The sequence below is a fragment of the Trachurus japonicus genome, chromosome 4, assembly GCF_045865225.1.
Source record: "Trachurus japonicus isolate A0001 chromosome 4, Traja_1.0".
NCBI lineage: Eukaryota > Metazoa > Chordata > Actinopteri > Carangiformes > Carangidae > Trachurus > Trachurus japonicus.
This window is the reverse complement of record NC_140910.1, coordinates 31,548,219-31,569,122: the sequence shown is the minus strand read 5'-3', so window position 1 is coordinate 31,569,122 and position 20,904 is coordinate 31,548,219. Positions and strand designations below refer to the sequence as shown.

Here is a 20,904-nt window from a genome sequence, read left to right as displayed (position 1 = left end):
TATTATATTATATTGGAAAAACTTGATTGTCTTTTTATCACAGAAAAGCATCTTTGGCATGGCTCATAACATATTAAAAGAAGACAGACATTCTTCAGACACAACTAAAAATGTAAATTAATTAAATAAGTTTAATAATTTATAGTAAGCTATTCCTCATTTCTCATAAATTGTGAGGCATGAATGATGTATGAATTCTGCAAGAGCATCCCATTTACACCGTCTGATTTGCTTACTTAATCATGTTTGCTTAATCATGTTTCAAATTTTTCTCTGTATTACTGTATATGCAAGTGATATTGTCTCTACACCATGATTGATTGTAAATGTAACAGTTGTAAGGGGGTAAGTTCCTCATAAGCCTTGGCTTCTTACCTATCCTTTTCGTATGTCTGTCATTCATACGAAATAAAAACAATCAATCAAAAATAAATAAATAAAATAAATGTATACCCCCTCTCCATAATACCACAGCCTGTTCCCTTATTGAGCTGTCAAAGAAACTTATGCCATGAATGTTTGCACATATTGACCTAAAAAAAAAAAAAAAAAGTTTCTCCTGCAGGTTGTTTTGCCTTAAACAGCAGGTTTTATAATTACACCCAGTAAAAACTACTGTGATTGACAGTTTGTCTGAATCTCAAAACACCGCCCCAGCTTTTTCGTGTAGACAACCAAAACACAACGTTTGTGAAACTATGACGTCATGGCCCCAGCTCTGTAACCTTAGCCACACCGCTATAGGTCACGTATAACGACAATGGCAACACGACTCCTAGTCAACTTTCTCCTGATTAATAGTGACTCATGTAATTTTTTTTTTTAATGAAAAAGCAGAAATAAAAACAGTATACATTGAAAGTATAAAGGAAGTAACAGATGAGCCAGGGGTAAAATATATTAGGGTAAATAAAAAGGTTGTAAATGGTACAGAAATGTTATGTTTTAATATCCTTTTGATTTGCTGAATTAGTAAGAATCTTAAAATAATGCTCCATTTCTTTTCTGGTGAAACAAAAACAAGGGTTTTCTTACTAAATCTACTTTTACGAATAAAGAATTTGGTCAAAAAAACAAACACATTTATTAAAAAGTGACATTTTCCTTCTCTCCTAGAATAATTATGGAAACCAAAGACAACATTTTCCCAGAGTAAAATAAATAGGCTAGTGACTCATATAATGTTTGGAGTTTGTAAATGGCGCTTTAGCTTTCTGTGCACGCTCCACTTCTTCTTTTTATTCTGTTTGCTGTGTATTTCTGTGGCAGCGTTACAGCGCCACACACACGCCTGGTGTATAAACTATAAAGTCGTAAGAGTCGTTTTTTTCAATCAGACGACAGAGACAAGAGACAGGTGGATGCAGAGTTGCAAAGAGCAACCAATCAGAAGCCAGAGAATGAAACTGTAACCATGGACGTTTTTTACTTCTGTGTGTTGAATTATTCATCATGTGTGAGCAGTTGGATGATCAGCGTCCAGCACACAGAGTCATTTCCTGAAAAGCAGCACATGGAGGAATTATTTATCAGTGTGTTACATGAGACTGAGCAGAGACAGAGACACCGACCAGCAGCAGCAGCAGCCAGTGGCCAGAAGAACCAGAGGAAGAGTCACATAATATAATAATATAATAATATGAGCTGTATCGGCTCAAGATAAACGAGTTAACCTGTGTGAAACTGTCAGAGGAAAGACTTCACTGTGTTAAACTCATACGAAAAATGATTATTCTGCTTCAATGACACAGACATGCTCAAACAAATCCTCCATCTGTCGTTGCCCCCAGAGCAAAAACTGTTTGCAGTTTGGCCCCGAATGATCCCAAGTCGGTTCAGTCAGATTCAGTCTCATTATTTCATTATTTCCCCCAGGTAACGGCCTAGATCTCAAACTATTAGTCAAACTTTCTGGGCTGAACAATCCAAATCGATCAGATGATGACAAATGATGATTGATAATGAGAATAATTTCTGGGAGCAGCCGCACACCTGAGTGAAACGGCCGCCAGGTTTGGTTTTCTGTCTCTGTGACTTGTCAGAAGAAGCTGTTTAGTTTTATATGTCGACTGGATGTGTCTGAAAATATATCATCATGGAATATCGGTTCACATCCAGGCTTCAAATGCACTGGCATGTTAGTTTGACCCCTTTTTAAGTAAATGCTGTCTCATATGTGCTTTATTTATATGTAGGCCTATGGTTTGTGTATATTTATGTATTTTTAATAATTAATTAATTCAATGGGGGACATAGGGGGACTGTCAATGGAAATTAGCTTGGTAGCTAGAATTGAGTACATTTACATTTTATTTTAAAATGTTTATCAATGTACATTGTCCCTCTTCATCAAATAAAAGGAATTGAATTGAATGGTTAAGTACTGTAATGTACTTCCTCCAATTCTTTGTCTGTCTTTTAATTTTATTAATTGTCATAGACTATGTGTCTGAAATAAAGGATTATATAATATGTGTGTGTGTGTGTGTGTCCGTCCATGGGGGCCTCTAGTTGTCGTATAGGACCATAGTAACTGATGTTGTGGCTCAGTGGTGCTAATTACTGCTGATCTGAATTATTAAAACACATCGTTTGTGTGGTTAAAGGGATAGTTCAACATTTTGGCAAATTTGTCTATCGCCATAATCCCTATAGTCATAGCAGTAGGTTCATTACCTATCTTTAATTATCGGTGCATGTTGTTTTGAGATGGGCGGGGCAGAGACGTGAGCTGCTCAGTGAACGGTACAGGTCCGCTGTCCCTCATCACACTCATCAAAATTTAAGAGACTGATGTTGTTGTTAGGTATAAACAACATATTGAAGCCAGTTCACTAACTAGAAGCCAGATGACATGTGTGAAAGATGATAACAATGGACATAAGACAGTTCTTTAAAGGGATAGTTCAACATTTTGGCAAATTCTCCTCTCACCATAATCCCTATAGTCATAGCAATAGGTGGTTCGTGAATTGTCAGTGCATGTAGTTTTTAGATCGGCAGAGCAGAGACGCAAGCCGCTCATGAAACAGTACTTTCGCCTCTGCCTCGTCAAACTCATCAAATACACAATACAACAACTCCAAAACATTCTCGTGAAGTAGTTGTGACCTGCACATTCACCACGCTATGAGATAATCATGTAACATTACGAGTTGTTTTAGAGGCAAATGCAGCCGGAACTACATTCCAGACAGGGCGGAGTAATTTCAAAATCGTAAGTAGTTCCAAGTATTTGCTTCATGTGTCGTAATGTTACATAATTATAGCCTACATGATTATTTCATAGGTGGTGAATATGAGCATATTCCGTTTTTTCAAAAGGGTTATTGGTGTTTACATGGCTGTGCTATATTGCTAATATTCCGGTTATGAAAGGGTTATTGACTTAGTCATTGTTGAACTATCCCTTTAAACTAGGTTCAGACTTTTAAAGACACATATCCATCGGTTGCATTAACGCTGAGTCAACCGTGTGCTTGGATCTTCTCCTTCCCTTCCCTTCCCTGGGATCTCGGTATCTTCTTTTGTTGTTGTCCTCCTCTGAGTCGGCGCTGTAGCAGCAACAGCCAATCAGCGCGCCGCTCCGCTCTGGAAACGCCCACCGTTCTTCGCCGCCGACCAATCAGAGCGCTCCTCCCCCTGGGCCCGGCCGCCATTTTGTGGGTTTATAACGGCTGCGGTGCTGTCGGGATGGGAAGTCCTGCTGCTGCTGCTGGCCGCTGGCTGGAACCTGTTGCTCCGCAGTTCCGTGTTGTGCAATGGACGGGTGAGTTATCCCACCGACTTCACGTTCACACTATACACTTTAACTATGGAGTTTCTGGCTCATTTACACTCACATGAGGACAAGAAAGAGAAATATGTGGTGGGAAGGTGGGCGGTTTAATAGAAAGAGCTAGCGGCGAGCTACGTCCGCTTCTCTGTCGTACGACTGTTAAAGTTGTGTTTGTGGCGCCAGCAGGAAGCTAAAAGCTAAGCTAAGCTAAACTAAGCTAGCCGAGTTAGCTGTAACAGTTAGCTGTTTCTCCGCGGATACCAAGCTCCGTAGTGTTGTTGTAATCTGAAGAAACACACACGAACACAAAAAAACGCAGCAAAACTAAAACCAAACCGAGTCCAAAGTGTCGTGTGGTTTGTTTGAGTGTTTCTTTTCTCGAAGCAAAAATGAACACAACTTCAGTGGTGCGTTCACGGCGCTCACGCCCACTGCGGAGTCTCACTGTTCATCTGGAAAAGTTAAAATTAAGTTCCTTTCAATTTGTCATAGCTAAGTTACAGAGTGCAGGGGCGATGCTAGAGCACCCACCATTTCTTCCACACAAAAACAAACAGACAAAATACGTCTATTGTAAAATTATTTTGGATAATCATTCTGACATTTGTGAGAGAAGAACATGACGTTACAGATACCTGGTTTATATTATCTGTTAATTTAGCTTCACACTTATAAAGTAAAAGAAAAATCCTGAATCTATCTTCTTTCTTTTAAAGGGATAGTTCAACATTTAGTCAGATTCTCCTATCACCATAACCACTACAGTCATAGCAGTAGGTTCATTACTTTTAATTGTTGGTGCATGTTGTTTTGAGATCGGCGGGGCAGAGACGTGAGGTAATGCAACGGAAGCGCACGCGATACTTTCGCCTTTCCCTCATCAAACTCATCAAATACACAATCCAACAACTCCAAAACGCTCTGGTGGACAAGTTGTGACCTGCACATTCACCACACTATGAGATAGTAACATAACATTACACAAATGCAGCCGGAACTACATTCCAGACATGGCTGCAGGGCGGAGGGATTTCCAAAAGAAAGCGAAAGTATTTGCTTCATGTGTTGTAATGTTACATAATTATACGTCGTCATCTCATAGCGTGGTGAATGTGCAGGTCACAACTTCTCCACGACCACGAGAGCGTTTTGGAGTTGTTGGATTGTGTATTTGTTGAGTTTTGAACAGCTCTATGACTATTAGGATTATGGCAATAGGCAAATTTGTCTAAATGTTGAACTGTCCCTTTTTAAAGAACTGTCTTATGTCCATTGTTATCATCTTATCATCTTTCACGCATGTCATCTGGCTTCTAGTTAGTGAACTGGCTTCAATATGTTGCTTCTACCAAACAACAACAGTGAATGGCCGATACTATACAATGGTTGACAAAGATGCAACATTAATGGAAAACCGTCAGCTGCTAGCGAACTCCTTCCTAACAATATGAAGTGTAATCTGTGTTTTCCTGCAGCACATTGAGGACTGGTAATAATTATAAAGTGTTGGTGGTGATGATGATGTAATAAGCGGTAAAAGATGAGACGCATCTTTGGAGCAACTTAACTGGATTCACAACACCACAACTAAATGGATTCTCACTTTGCGTATGGGTTTAAAATAAAGGGCGGGCTAACCTTGCCCTCGCCCAAGTGTGAAATCGTGGTCAAGTTAGAGAGTAGTTGCAGGTAATTAATTGGTTTTAAAGTCAAAGAGCTGCAGACAGTATAGCAATACATTTATATCCCTATAATTATTTATAAGCTATAAAGTTGGGTTTTACGTGCTACTGTTGTAAAATTCAGACTGAATATCGTCTAACCAATGCATAAAATTATTCTGATGGGTTCTGTTCATTGGCTTCTGCATCTGTGAAGTGACGTAACGTTGTTGTTGCTCGGTTCAATTCAAAGTGAGTTAAATGCAGCATCTTCAAGACAAGTTGAGCCGCGTACGAAACTACTATTAATAATTTTTTATACTGAAATGATTCACCTTGGTGACAGTGATGTAGTCACATTTATTTCAGACACATGAGTCCATATGACAATTAATAATTAAAAGACAAAGACTGGGAGGAAGTACATTGTGCAGTACTTAACCTTCGTCTCTTGTGTTAGAGTTAGTTTTGACCTGAGTCTTAAATCAGCTGTAAAACACTAAAAACAATTATTTATCATCCTATTTGTTTCCCATCTCTTGGTTACATTGTTATGCTTCCTTATCCATGAAAAGGTTGTTTTTGCACTTATTATTTCAGTTTTAACTCTCATTACTGTTCTTATCGTTATAACCAGGTCGTAACTGACCCTAACAACACAAATGTCAATAATATTAATTTTATTTTGTTTAAATAGAGATTCCTGCCAACGTCAAAAAGCCTTGATGCAATAAACATATTTATGTGGTACTTTTATGCATTTAAAACCTGAAAACGGGTCGGTGGCGACCAGAACACAAGAGGAAGGTTAACCATAAGTTACCACTGCCATTAAAAAATACATTTTATATAAATATACACTGACCATACGAGGCAGCATTTACTTACGTTGTAGTCGGTGCAGTAAAATCTAATGCTTTTTAGCTCGTTCAACTGTTTCTACCTGTGTCTAGGTAGGTAGTTTTGTCATTGTGGGTACACTGAAGTAGATATTAATGCGTTTTATATACCTGCGTATGACAGAGACTACACTACTGCTTTGTGTGTGTGTGTGTGTGTGTGTGTGTCTGTCTGTGTGTTCGTGGTTCCTGTTCAGTTCTGTTGTGGGTTTTGTTGGAACCAGACAAAGAGCTCAGACCGGACAGTTGTTGTGCGTCCGGTGTTGTCGGACGTCGGTACCGCCGCTGCCTCAGGCCCGGTGTGTGTGTGTGTGTGTGCAACTGAAACATGTTAAATGTATAAAGCTGGGAAAGAGGTGTGTTGGTTTAGGGAGGAAGTGTGTGTGTGTGTGTGTGAGCTGACTTAACCAGTTCACCTTGCAGCAGTTTAACGTGTGTGTGTCGCTGTGATCAAAGGTAAAAGCCGCTCTGTCGTTTAAATCCTCTATTGATTATTATATTAGCAACGGTTTATTTATTTCTCTGTTTGTTTGTGTTGATGAACAGGCCGCAGTCTGAACAGTCTTTGTGTGTGTGTGTGTGTGTGTGTGTGTGTGTGTGTGTGTGTTACTTGTGTGTGTGTGTAATGATCCTGCAGTGAGCTGGAGCTGGAGACTCGGAGGCGTTTGAATATTTGTGCTCCGTCAGGACTCATTCGTGCCCTGAGGGGTCGTCCTCTTCCAGCTGGTTTACAGTCTGTACAGTCGTATCAGCGTCAGCCTGACCAGCCGGTTTGCCTTTTTCTTTTTTCTTTTTTTTTTGTTTCAAGTGTCACCTCAGTGACTCGGGCGTTTTTTGTCCAACAGCTTTCATTCATTCATTCATTTTTTTAACATTTAAAAACTCTCCTCACTGTTGCTTACCGGTAGTTTTCATGGGTTTTATCAGGGTGTTTCCAGCTTTTCTGAGACTTTGGTTTTCTTTCTTTTTTTACTAATGCTTCATTAATTCCCTCTTGAGTTTTAGTGGTGTCATATATAAGTGGGATAAGGAGTTAATAATATTAAATCTTCTCTGTAGGCTTGCCACGATACCAGAATTTCAGGAGTAGATACCGAAACCAGTAAATTTCCCCGATTCTTGATACTTATTCGATACCACAAAAACAAAAAGCAGAACCCACGTGCTTCTAAATCCATTAGGCTACTTTTTATTTAAAAACAAAAAACAGTTTCACATCAAACTTTCTTGTATTTAAGCTCCAACTAACTGAGCTTCAACCACTTCTCAAGCAGAAACATGAAGTAAGAACAGAGTTAAAATGGTAAATGGGTCAGTGACAGATAAAATAAATAAATTGTTTTAAGAGAATGCATCAGATTTGGCAAAAGGTACATTTTGTATACTGGTTTTATGACATTTGAACCTTTTTTTAGGCTGAATGCCCCCGAAAATGTCAAATCATGCAACCACAAAATAAAGATAAATATTAAATATTTTAAGTCTAGTTATAAAAAATATACTTCTTTCTGAAAACATTACATTTCTCTATTTAAATGTTAATGCATTTTGGCAATGTTGAGCAGGAAGTATCCCAAAAACAGGCTTTTCTTCTAAATAATGTGTGAAAAAATTACATACAGTTTGTCAAGAAACACAGTGTTGCATTCAATAGTGAATTACATTTATTCTACATTTAATTCCAGATTAATTTTCCTGTATGTACCTAGTCAGAATACCAGTTAAACACCACCTGACATTGGGTTGCATCACGTCATTGACCTAAATATGGCTCAGCACAAACAGAACGCCATGAAGTCATTAATATTATCCAGGTAGTTCTACAAAATAGCCTAACTTTTGTTCATTTTAAAGCTGTTTTCACACATACTGGTGCAAAAAGGACACATTTTTTCATTTTTTAGCTCGTACTTTTTGCATTTACACGTGTCAAGCTGGAGCTGTTTGACTCTATTTGCCCCCTGTCAGGTGTTGACGCGGTGCAGGTGCAGCTCGGGGGCAGGTGGAGGGTTAGGGTGGTGGTGTTTGGTTTCTGCCTGGTGCTGGTGGGGAGTGATGATGAAGATGATGAGTCTGAGGAGGTTGATGACTGTTAGGATGAACTTCCTGTCCGGTGGCGTGGACAGAGTCATGTGTTGCTATGACGCCAGCTGACAGACCGATGATGTAATGACCGATGACCTCACACATGATGACGACATGATGTTACAGCTGTCGGTCACTAACCCTACCCTCCAGACATAGGGCTGTATACAATCTGTTTGATTTAACCCATATTTTACTACCAAAAAATGTGTTAATGACTAAAATATACACAAATGAAATAGAATTTACTTTATATTTATTGACGTATCAAGCAAACAACACTTTTTCTTCCATACCTTGAGATCAAATACTGCATGAAGCAACATAACACTGCACTATGGTGAGCACTTAATGTACCAACAAAATATTAATGCTTATGAGCTTTAATAAACTGCTTATATTAGTTTTAAAATATATTTTCCTTGTTTTTCCTTGCGAGGCTTTTTGCCACCCAGATTTGCTTCCCTCTGTGCAGTTTTCCCCAGACAAACGTTCCTCTTCCACACGAAAACAGCATTTCAGTCAAATTCCACGATATTCCACGTAGGCTACAGCGCCACACAACCCGAGGGATTTCTGACCTGCACTTTCTCTCTGTGACAAGAAATAAATAAATATATATATTTTTTAAAACACAGAAAAATAGCGCATACCGCAGGATCGATATGACGGAAAATTGTAGTGTTTTTTTCATACCGTGGTGGATAACCTTGAAACTGGTAATCGGCCCATGCCTAGTTCTGCGTTAGAAATAGGTTCTGTTTTTAATTGGCCGATTCTATGATTGTGGAAATCATGGAGTTTCACCAAGTTTGTGTCAGTAACATGAAGACGAGTGCCTTCATCGCCTTCATCGCCTGTTGTTAATTGTTGCTGTTTACAGTGTGTTACAGTGTGTGTTAGATCGATGGTTCACAAAGTGTGGTCCGGTGACCCCCAGGGGTCCTTCAGAGGGTTCAAGTGGGGCCCTCAACTTTTTCTTGAAATTTTACCACTTTTTTTCTAGAATTTTTAAACTTTTTTTTTTTTTTTTGAGAAATTTAACAACTTTTTTTTCAAATTATTTTTTTCCAGAAATGTCACCACTTTTTCTAGATTTTTTTACTTTTTTGAGAAATGTTACCAGTTTCTTCTAGAATAATTAAAAAAAATACAATTTTGAGAAATTTGACCACTTTTTTTCTTAGAAAATGTTTAACTTCCACTTCAACTTTTTGATTTTTGATTTTTTTGATTTTTCTTTTTGAATTTTTTTTGTATTTTTGGGGGAAAAAAGTTGGGAAATTTTCTTAAAACAAAAATTATTACATTTTTTTTTTGGGGGGGGGGGGGGGGGGGGGGGGGTTTAAATGTTTAAACGTAATTCGCACCTAATTTGAACGTTCATTAACTAAAAAAGTAACGTTATTCAGTCCTAGTTTGCTTCAAAATTTTGTCTGATGGGGGTCCGTGGTCTAATTTGTGTCAATTTAGGGTCCTTGATGTAAAAAAAAGTTTGAGAACCACACAGTGAAGCTAGCTGGTGTCTAGTGGGTGTTCATGGTGGGTGTTCATGGTGGGTCCTCCTCCTCCTCCTCCTGCTCCTCCTCCTCTGTGCTGCTCCTCCCCCTCCTCCTCCTCTGATTGGCTCCTCTTTAACCTTGGTTTACTTTTGTTTTGCTGTTTGAGTTTTTTCTCCCTGCTGCTTCTAACACGCTTTCTTTTCTTCACAGCAGTGTCCACCACGATATAACAGTTGGTACTAAGGTAGGCACCTCTGCTCCTCCTCCTCCTTATCCTCCTGCTCCTCCTCCTCTTGCTCCTCCTCCTTGTGTGTCTGCTGGTTTGTTTCTGCTGTGACCATCATTCAGTGTGTGACACAGTGTGTGACAAAGTACAGTAAAGTTTTTAGAGTATACAAACACAAAAAACATGAATATTTCCTCCACAACCGTCAAGGAATCACAGGATAAAATGATAAATAAGTGTGTTGATATGAAAAGAAACCGAACATATATAATTGAGAACATAAACACTATACATGGGCCGTTATAACCTTGTAGCGTAACATTATGTAACAACACCGAATTATGTATGATGTAATACATTTTCACCTCATTATGTAATAAATATGTATGCGTAATAAACTTTGACGCATTTTGTCATAAGTTGTTACATATTACATCAGTTATTACAAAATGCAAAGTGTTTTTTTTTTTTTTACTAAGAAAATGTAATAATTTGGTGCATTATGTAACAACGTATTACAAATGTGGCAACGTTTATTACATATTGCATTTGAGAATTTTATTACAAAATGTGGCAGATTATTACAAAATGTGGCGTTATTACATCATGGGGTGAAAGATTACTACAATATTACACAAATTATTACACAGTGTGGCGCTACAAACCTTAAAGGTAGGGGCTGGAGTTTTGTTCGTTGCAGTTTATATACAAAACATTGAAACTCGGCCCCTCCTCTCGAGCTAAGCTGTGTAGCCTCCTGCCCCAGACAGCAGCGGTTGTCATGACAACAAAGGAAAGGAAATACAGTCTGAAAGAACCGCTGGAGCCGTGGGCCGATTAGCCGACCTTTCGCCAACACCGGGAGCCTCCGTGTATGTTTTTATGCCGTTGTGGTGAACTCAGAAGCGGGTGTTAGCGGCGGATGCTAACCGCTACCACTAGCCGAAGTTAGCATCGAGCTAGCTCACTACAACGGCCCTAATACTTGTTACCAGTCGAGGCTTAAAGCACAATTCCAGGCGAATTCAACTTGGGGCTGTATTTTCCTATCATTTTAGGTCTAAAAGAAGGAATCTGAAGATTTTCAGTTTAATGTCTCCTGTTTTGCGGTAGTTGTGTCTGTCCCCGCATCGCCACGGCAACAGTGAATGGGAGTGGATGCAAGTTCCGCTATTTAGAGCCCTCAAAGCCGCAATTTTTTTCCACAGACAGCGTCAGATGGCTACTCAAACATGCACCGAGAAGTTTATTTACTTCAAGCAAGCCAACATGTTTGTAAAACTAGATCTAATTCAAAGTCTCCCGGAGTCTCGCGTGAGACCCAGTTGCCGTGCTTGGTGTGTTCAGGTGCAGTGGGAAAAGCTACCGTTTGTGTCATAAACACCAGGAATATCAACTCTTGACTTGCTTCAAGTAAAATAAACTTCTCGGCGCATGTTTGAGTAGCCACCTGACGCTGTCTGTGGGGAAAAATGTACAGTTGAAGCAAGTCAAGAGTTGATATTCCTGTGTTTATGACACAAACGGTAGCTCCCACTGCGCCTGAATACACCAGCACGGCAACTTGGGTCTCGCGCTTTGAGACTCCGGGAGACTTTGAATTAGATCTAGTTTTACAAACATGTCGGCTTGCTTGAAGTAAATAAACTTCTCGGTGCATGTTTGAGTCGCCATCTGACGCTGTCTGTGGAAAAAAATTGCGGCTTTGAGGGCTGGAAACAGCCTAAACAGCGGAACTTGCATCCGCTCCCATTCATTGCTGCCGTGGCGATGCGGGGACAGACACAACTACCACAAAACAGGAGACATTAAACTGAAAATCTTCAGATTCATTCTTTTAGACCTAAAATGATAGAAAAATACACCCCCGAGTTGAATTCGCCTGGAATTGTCCTTTAAGTTGTCGGTGACGGTGGGGAATCGGTCCGCGGCTCCAGCGCTTCACTCAGACTGTATTTCTTTTTCTTTGCGGTCCTGACTGCTGCTGCTGCTGAGAGAGAGAGAGAGAGACGTGCTAGCTGCTAGCACTCGTTAGCATCAGAGACAGCTAGTGCGGCTAGCAGCCCTGAGCCTCCTACTCTGCTGCACGTAGCTTCACCTGAGCTCCGTCATTGGCTGGAGAGAAAACACTGACTCTCTCGCCATAGAGAGTGTCTATGCTCTCTCACGACTCTCGCTCTCCACCCAGAAAAGTCTCCGTGCACAACAAAACCTGAACAAAACAGCAAAAGACCAAAATACAGGCAGGGGGAGGGGGGGGGGGGCTGCAGACACAGCCCCCACCACACAGGACTAGAAGCCCATAGTTGATGATTAAGACAGATTACATTTGTACAAGTCTAATGTTTATTTTTGGGCACAAAACTCCAGACCCAACCTTAAGCAGAAATATCATGGTTTCATATTGTGATATCGCAATTACAGCTTTGAATCGTGTTTAGAAATAAATTAATAAATAACATACAAATGTGTATCAAGTTAAAATAAATAATTATATTCTTCTAAATTTTCGTACCGTGTAATTGGCCCAGGCCTAAATAAGTCCTCACTAGGAATGTCACAATTACTTGTTTTCACAATTAATCTTGGTATTAAACGCCACAATTAATTAATCGTGAATATTCCTAAATACCGTCACTTTCCAAAAATAGATTGTCAGAATCAATTTACCGTAACAACATACGATTGAATTGGTGTTATTTGTAATGTAAAAAAAAAGATTAAAATAAACTTAATCATTGACAATTAATGACTTGAATATTTCAAAGACTTCCCCTGGGGGATTAATAATTCGTCATATTTCAATAGATAATATTTTGTGTAAATAATTAGTAATGCAATTATATTTTTGACTATATTTGATTTTGATAGATAGATAGAGAGAACTACAACTCCCAGACACACAACCTGCAACGATCTCACTTTTTTCTTTTTAAAAATTCAGGATCGACTCTTGAACTTGTGCCTTTTTTTTTTTTTTTTTGGCCACCTGGTTCTTCTCCATGGCAACAGTGGCCGCCGGCGCTCATGGGTATTGTAGTTCTACTAAGGAGCTGCCAGCCAGTTGAAACGTGATCAGTCATCAAGGTGTAAATAATTCAGAACGGAGAGTTACACTCCACTGCTCGGCTTCTACCTGCTGCCGACCGACCGATCTCCGACTGGTTCTGGCCGGTTCTGGCTTCAGCTCAGACCAGATTCTGTGCATGATTTTACCTGTCGTCCAATCAGATTATAAAGAGCTGGTCTGAGGTCAGTGAGGTGAATGAAGCACCTGTCGGATCGGACATCATTTAAAATCTGTATTTGTTGTTGTTAGGGTTGCAAAATTCCGGGAATTTTCAAAGTTGGAAACTTTCCTTGGGAATTAATGGGAATGTATGGGAATAAACGGGAATAAATTGGAATAAATCCGAAATTTACAAAATTCCAGTTAACAAAATTCCAGTTCAAATTCCAAATTCCAGTTCCTTAACAGGGAACTTAAATATAGTTGGGGGGAAAATATATTGTAGCATAATCTTGGCTAAAACAACCAGATTTAAAGCAGATATCATCGGCACGGCCGTTTCGGCTAATGCTGTGTTCAAGGCAGGCTTTTGAAACCGTAAGTTACAGCTTCAAGTCACAACTACGACTTGGTAGCGTTCCAGGTAACCCGTAGCTCGTGTTTTTACCGTCCTGTTGTCTGTGAAAGTTCCCTATAACGGCCACTCGTAACTTCTGACCCGTGAACTCGTACCAGATCGAACTGGTATGACTTCACAGGAAGGAAAAACACAAAGTACGAGTTTCCTTGAACGCACCATGAGTTAGCAGCCCCCGCCCTTGTCAGGCATCAATTGGTCCTCGTGCTACGTCACCACATTCACGCGCATCCCTTGGCTGCACACACAGCCCTTCATGCCGTTCTCTCCCCTCATTGGATAACACTTGTATCCCACAAGGAAAATTTTCTCCTCGGGTTACAGCAGAGCAGAGTGACGGAGAGACTCGTGTTTAGGCTGAAATACTTCATGTAAGTGATTGCTGACGGAAAATAGGACTATTTAGGACTTACATTAACAAAAACATTCCACTGATATCTGCTTTAATGCAAGTACACTTGAATATCTATGCTATTCCTCAGTCACATGCACAGACTACTCAGTACGGGTTACTCAACATTCATGTTTTTGTTGTTCAGTAAAAGAATTGATTGTTCATACAATAACTAAAAGTTCTACTCACAAATAAATCTGTTGAAATGTCATGTTTTTTAATTGTATTATTTTGCATGGATGTCTGCTTATGACAAAACAAAATATATTTACATTTATGTTCTACAGTTTGTTTAAGTTACCCCCAATTTCCAGTTAATTCCCATAAATTCCCATAATTCTCATGGAAGGTTTCCAATTTGTAATATTTCCAAAATTCCCCAATTTAATATCCCATGGAAAGTTTCTGGAAATTTACCAGAAATTTACTGGAAATTTTCCGCCCCTTTGCAACCCTAGTTGTTGTTTTAGTTTTACTTCCTCATGGTTTGTGTGGTCCGGGTAGGAATAACAGGAAGTGGTCATCGACTTAGACACGTTGGCGTTAGAAACAGTTGAGCTTGATGCTGCAGCTGAACTTTGTTGAACAGCTGGACCTCGTTTTCGTTATGAAGACGTTGACGTATAAATGTTGATGTGTTGGAGTTGTGTCCTTCATCCTGGAGGTGTTTGACCCTGGTCGGTGACGTCGTCTGTCATGTGACTTGTTCACGTTCAGTTCACGCATTAATATCTGAGATTGATCGTGTTTGTACGTCAGACTGAATAGTAACAGGTGTGAATCAGTCGTCATTGACACACGACGTACCACCTGTCTTTTTCTGGTCTGTCGTCATGGAAACGTAGCTGAAAAATGAAATGATGTATCATGTTATTGTTGACCCTCTGTGGCAACTGTGTGTGTGTGTGTGAGAACAACAGTTGTGTTGAACTTGACTTGAAGGACTCGGTGACGACTCCCTGACTTCCATGAACTAAGTCCGTTCGCTTTTCCGCTGTTTTGCTAACGCTCCTCTCCTCCATGTGCATTTGTTTACAACGAGGCCGGCGAAAAATCAATGAAACCTGAAGCAGTGGATGACATTATATAACGTATACGATGTTACGACGTGTGTATTTCTGTAGTTTTAACCGCCATCAACAAAATATTGCCGGTTACGGAGCGCGTTTGTGCAGAGTAACTACACTGATGTTGCAAGGTTGGTTTTCAGCCATGAGACGCCAGGTGAAGGCAGAGAGCCTCCATTCTCACTCGTAACAAGTCGCAAGTCATGTTGTTAACTGTCACAATTACTCCAGAGCTTTTTAATGAAGGTAAAAATGTAGCAGAGCCACGGGAGAAATCCTTCTTAGTTCCTCTGACTTTAAGTTCATGTTGCTGCTGCTCTTTAAACTCTGAGCAGGTTGAGAAGCTGTTGAAGCTCAGTGGAGCTGGAATACAAGAAAGTCTGATCTGAAACTGCTGTTTTTTTTTTAAATAAAGTAGAGCATTTAGAAGTAAATGGTTTCAGTTTTTTTTTTTTTATCGCGGTATCAAACGAGTATTTATAAGATCAATACTAGTTCTAGTTAATTCTGTGTGACCAGACAGAGGAGGTGACGTCAGCACCTGGTGACAGCGATGAGCAGCTCTGATTGGTCAGAGTCTGTGTGGGTGTGGAGGAGGGGGGAGGGAGGGAGGGAGGGGGCAGCAGCTGTCAGACACAGGTGAGGGGAGGTGGGGGTGGGGGCGGGTAGGTGGGTATCAGGTGTCGGTCCATTATTGATGGAGGCTCGGTAAGAAGATCTGAGCTGCTTTGTTAGAGAAGCTGCTCAGGTTCCTTCAGAGACGCCGACGCCTCGTTCTCATCACGACCTCGTTATCACACACTTCATTCATCCATCCATCCATCCATTCATTCATTCATTCATCATTTACATGAATATCTCTTGGTTTATCGCTCTGGATCAGAGGGTGATGGGCCCACGGGACCAGGTGGACCAGGTCTCTGTGTGACCCCCCATCGGTCTAGATTTACACCACAGACTTTTATCGTTGTAAAGTTAATTTAGCTGGATTTATTCTAATATATCATCAATAATCTTTATCCCACGTATATCGATATATAGGCACATACTTATACAAAGTAGGGACGTCACGTCACCATAACTTGTTTTCACAATTAAACGCGGTATTAAACGGCACAATCAATTAATCGTCATGATTCCTAAATACCGTCACTTTCCAAAAAAGATTAAAAAATAAGCACCAAAATAAAAGTAAATGCACAGACACTGGTTTAAATTAAGTTAATTCTCCGAATGTGACATTGAATTGGGAGGAATTTAAATGTTAGCAATGTAATAAAAAAAACTAAAAAAAAAACTATTAAAATAAACCTAAATATTTGGTATAGATGGCAATTAATGACTTGAATATTAACTAACTTATTTTGTGTAAATAAATAAAATTTGAAATTATGATATTGAAAATATGAAATTAATGTATAATTGTGATAATAATTGTAATACCGTGATTATTTCTCTTGACAGTTATCGTACCAAGGACATGTATAATAGTGACATCACTAATACAAAGACAAACTGAAGGCAACGCCACCAGAGCAACAAATAATAAGTAAATAGATAAATACCCAAATAATTGCAAATAATAAGCAGCTTGTGGTGTGGAGGAAGTGTTCAGGTGGTTCTGGTCTGGACCGGTTGAGGGTCAGTTTTTTAACGACGCGTCGTCTGAATGAGGCTCGGCCTGTTTGTCTACATCTGGTTTTCATTGAGCTCCACAGGAATTCACCCCCGGCTCACTGCTGGGGGGGCGAGGGGGGAGGGGCAGAGCTGACAGTGGTGTTTTATCAGAGTGAAGCTGGTGGTGTTGGACCGGTCAGGTCCAGGTCCAGGTCCGGTTCTGGACAGGAAGCGTTTGTTGTTCTGTTAAAGGGATAGTTCACCCAAAATTTAACTCATTATCTCCTCCCCCTCATGTGGACTAAGGGCTGGGAGAAGTTTCAGAGTCCTCCGTGGCTTCTCTGAGTTACAGGGGGTCTCGGCGTAGCAGTGCATGTCCATATAACGGTTGCAAATGGATACCAACTGTCTTCGTAACAAAAAGACACACCAAAAAACATCCAAATACCTCCATGCTGCTCGTATGTAATGTCCGTCTTTTTTCAATTTTTCAAGCTAGTTTGTAGCGGAAGCAATTTGACGAACTGGGAAGAGGAGCTTCGAGAAGCTTCCGCTACAAAACAAGCTTGAAATATAGACTATAAATTTTTTTCAGGACAATTTCGCATTTCGGGGCTTCAATACAAGACGGACATTACATACGAGTAGCATGGAGGTATTTGGATGTTTTTTGGTATGTCTTTTTGTTACGAAGACAGTTGGTATCCATTTGCAACCGTCATATGGACATGCACTGCTACGCCGAGACCCCCTGTAACTCAGAGAAGCCACGGAGGACTCTGAAACTTCTCCCAGCCCTTAGTCCACATGAGGGGGAGGAGATAATGAGTGAAATTTCAATTTTGGGTGAACTATCCCTTTTTAAGTGTTCCTTTCAGCTCTGAATGAGCCGTTCATATCATTCATATCTCCATGGAGCGGGTAAGCTCGGTGCTGCTGCCATGTGGTGTCGCCATGTTTTTACGTTCAGTGGCAGCGTGACGGTAGGAAACCACGGAAACTCAGCGGAGACACCGGAGCTGTCGGCTCAGGTCGAGGTGGCGTCTGTGAAAAGTCGCCGCGGTAACGCAGTGAGGAGGAACGGAGCGTTACACTGATGCTGCATTCACCTGCAGTCGGGCAGACGGCCGTCGCTAACAAACCAGATTTTAGTCATTTTAATCACAGAAGTCCAGAGAAAGACGGTAAAACAATACCACATTGCCATGACAACATATTGTCACGTGTATTGTTTTGCCTCGTGCTGACGGACCACTTGTTTACATAGAGGCTTGTTTATGCCGTTACGTGAAGTCGTCCGTCTGCTGTCTGCCCAATTTCACGTGAATGCAGCATGAAAAATACGACTGAGTTGCTTGAGATAAACCACAACGCTAGATGGGAGGAATTCTTACACAATGTACCTTTTAAAACAAATACAAATTGTAAATTGTAAACTATCGCTGTGTGTGTGTGTGTGGTGTGTGTGTGTGTGTCGTGTGTGTGTGTCTTGTGGTGTGTGTGTGTGTGTGTGTGTCTTGACTCTGTGCTCTGCGTCTCTTTCCAGAGAGGATCTGACGAACTTTTCTCCAGCGTCTCCAACGGCCCGTATATCATGAGCACCACAGGTGAGAACACACGCTGCAGCCTCACCTGTGTGGTGGACGCGACCGGTCCGGCTGCTGTCAGTGACTGTTACCATGGTAACTGCTACTCTGTGTGATGTGATGTGTGTGTTTGTGTGTGTGATAATTGAAAAAAATAAATGTAAATGTATAAGTGTAATCACAGTTGAAGCTCCTGGTTGGACCATGTGACTGAAGCATCATTAACCCCCCTCCTCTCTTTCTCTCTCTCTCCTCTTTCTCTCTCCTCCGTAGCCAATGGCAACGACAGCAAAAAGTTCAAAGGTGACATAAGAGGTCCCGGGGCGCCGTCCAGGGTCATCCACATCCGCAGGCTCCCCAACGACATCACTGAGACCGAGGTCATCGGCCTGGGGCTGCCCTTCGGAGACGTGTCCAACCTGCTGATGCTCAAAGCCAAGAACCAGGTCAGGAACCAGAACCAGAACCAGAACCAGAACCAGAACCAGAACCACTGCTGTTTGACATGATGGGATGGGGGGGGGGGTTCTGCATAGGGGTGGTGAAAAAAACTATTACTCTATGGACGATTGTGAGTCAGTTACTAAATTTCTGTGAGCTTCAGCTTTAGGAGTGATGATGTGGGACTAATGTTGATAAATGATCATTTGTGACCCGTTCCATCAAAATGAGTCGGAAGTCGCAACGTTCTATTTTTAGATAATCAGCTGATAACATGGAAAACCCATAGAAAATCAAAAAAAATGTTTTACCCTAATTTCAAAGCAATGACATTCAAAAACAGTCTCCCAAAGTTTCACAGTCCAGATAATTGAGAAAAGGCACGTAAATGATGATTAAAGTTGACTTGCAACTTAAAGGGGACCTATTATGCTCCTTTTTGCACCAACTAAAATAGTTCCTGGGTGTCTTAAAGACATGTCTGTGACGTGCTTCGGTCAAAATACCCCAAAGATCAAACATCACAGCATTCTCAAAAACAGGGCTCTGCAAAACGGTCTGTTTCAGTGGCCCCTCCCTTTAAATGCAAATGAACCACTCCCTCAGCATTGCGTTACCATGACGATGTCTACTACTAGTACCTATACTGATTTGGCCAAAATGTAGTATGCAAACAAAAGCTAAATCTGCAGTAGGCAAATTGCCAGATCTCCAGTCTGCATCTGACCAGTCTACATTGTGTAATGAAATGTGCCCATGACCTAGTCTCACCCTAACCAAAGATGGTATAGAGTAGTCTTTGCCATGTAGGCTACTGTAACCATGTAACATGTAATATAAAAATGCAAAAATAAATATATAAAATAAATTAAAAATATATGCGGTCAGTGCATTGTAAAACAGTTATTTATTGATGTAAATGTGGTGATTTGTGCAGACTACAGAGCTCCGCAGCACTGCTCCTCTCCTCCTCCTTCTCACAGCTTCACTTTTCATTCAAACTAATTCAACTGCCACAAGATTTCATCAATGAGACCAACATTCTGCTAAATAGACTAACCACACGGCGGTAAACGTCTAAAAAACCTGCGGGTATGTTTATTAGCGATGGTTTTCTCTACCGCGATGAGCACGGACGCCTGCCCGGCCAAGGAGGCCTGCAGACGGGCTCTGCCTGTGTGAGGAGCCGCTGCAGCTCCGGTGCTCCGGCGGTCCAGCGTTACGTCGGTCCGGCGAACAACGTCGCCCCGGCGGTACGTCGCTCCTCACACAGGTACAGCTTCACTTACATGAAACGTCGGCGTAAACTTCTAAATAAAACTTAGTAAAGTGACGCTACAGCGCTAAAACATTCAGGGAAGAAGCAGGAAGTAGTCCGCTCCGCTCTCCGCTGTGACACCAGGCACAACAGAGCAGCATGGGAGGAGGCGGGGCCGGCTGGAGCAGAGACCTCGGCATGACCATGTAGGGGAGTCCGGCACGCATCGACGTAGACGCGAGCTCATGTCAAAAAAAACTCAGTGCAACCGAGTGTAACAGGTGTGCAGAGAAATCCCAATTATCTAGCAGGGTTTACCTCCAAATGCATTAACCTCAGGATATGACACTTCCACGGCCTCTAGAACCATTATCCAACATTTTAAACATGTAGAAAAGTCTGAAAAGCTGGAAAAGCATAATAGGTCCCCTTTAAACCCTCTGAAAATGAGTGTTGCTTCGGTGCAAAACATGAAATATCTTCTGAACCGTTCATGATAGAGACGAGCTGTAAACTGCATCTGAATCGCGGGATTCTCCGCTTTCCGACGGTCATTGAATGTTGCATCTATGACGAGAAGGGACGGATACAGAAACAGATGCTAAACCGAGTAGCATCGACGCTAACAGAGCGTAGCATCGATGCTAAACCGAACGTAGCATCGATGCTAACAGAGCGTAGCATCGATGCTAAACCGAACGTACACGCTTGCACATGTTTTACAAAATGTCAACAAAACATGA

General features: G+C 41.0%; 1 protein-coding gene across 6 annotated transcripts in view; it reads left to right on the top strand.

The window, feature by feature from the left end:
• The first annotated feature begins 3,712 nt into the window (after positions 1-3,712).
• The window catches only part of ptbp1b (polypyrimidine tract binding protein 1b), a 32,000-nt gene continuing 14,808 nt past the window's right edge, over positions 3,713-20,904 (top strand). For 2 of the 6 annotated variants that reach the window (XM_085775186.1, XM_085775184.1), the window contains exons 1-4: positions 3,713-3,769; positions 10,139-10,169; positions 18,423-18,483; positions 18,736-18,908. In XM_085775186.1, the coding sequence (XP_085631312.1) occupies positions 3,762-3,769; positions 10,139-10,169; positions 18,423-18,483; positions 18,736-18,908 (273 nt within the window). In that variant the 5' untranslated portion in view covers positions 3,713-3,761. Of the gene's footprint in view, positions 3,770-10,135; positions 10,170-18,422; positions 18,484-18,735; positions 18,909-20,904 lie in introns of all 6 variants that reach the window. The other 4 variants (XM_085775188.1, XM_085775187.1, XM_085775185.1 and 1 more) reach the window with 3 other exon arrangements.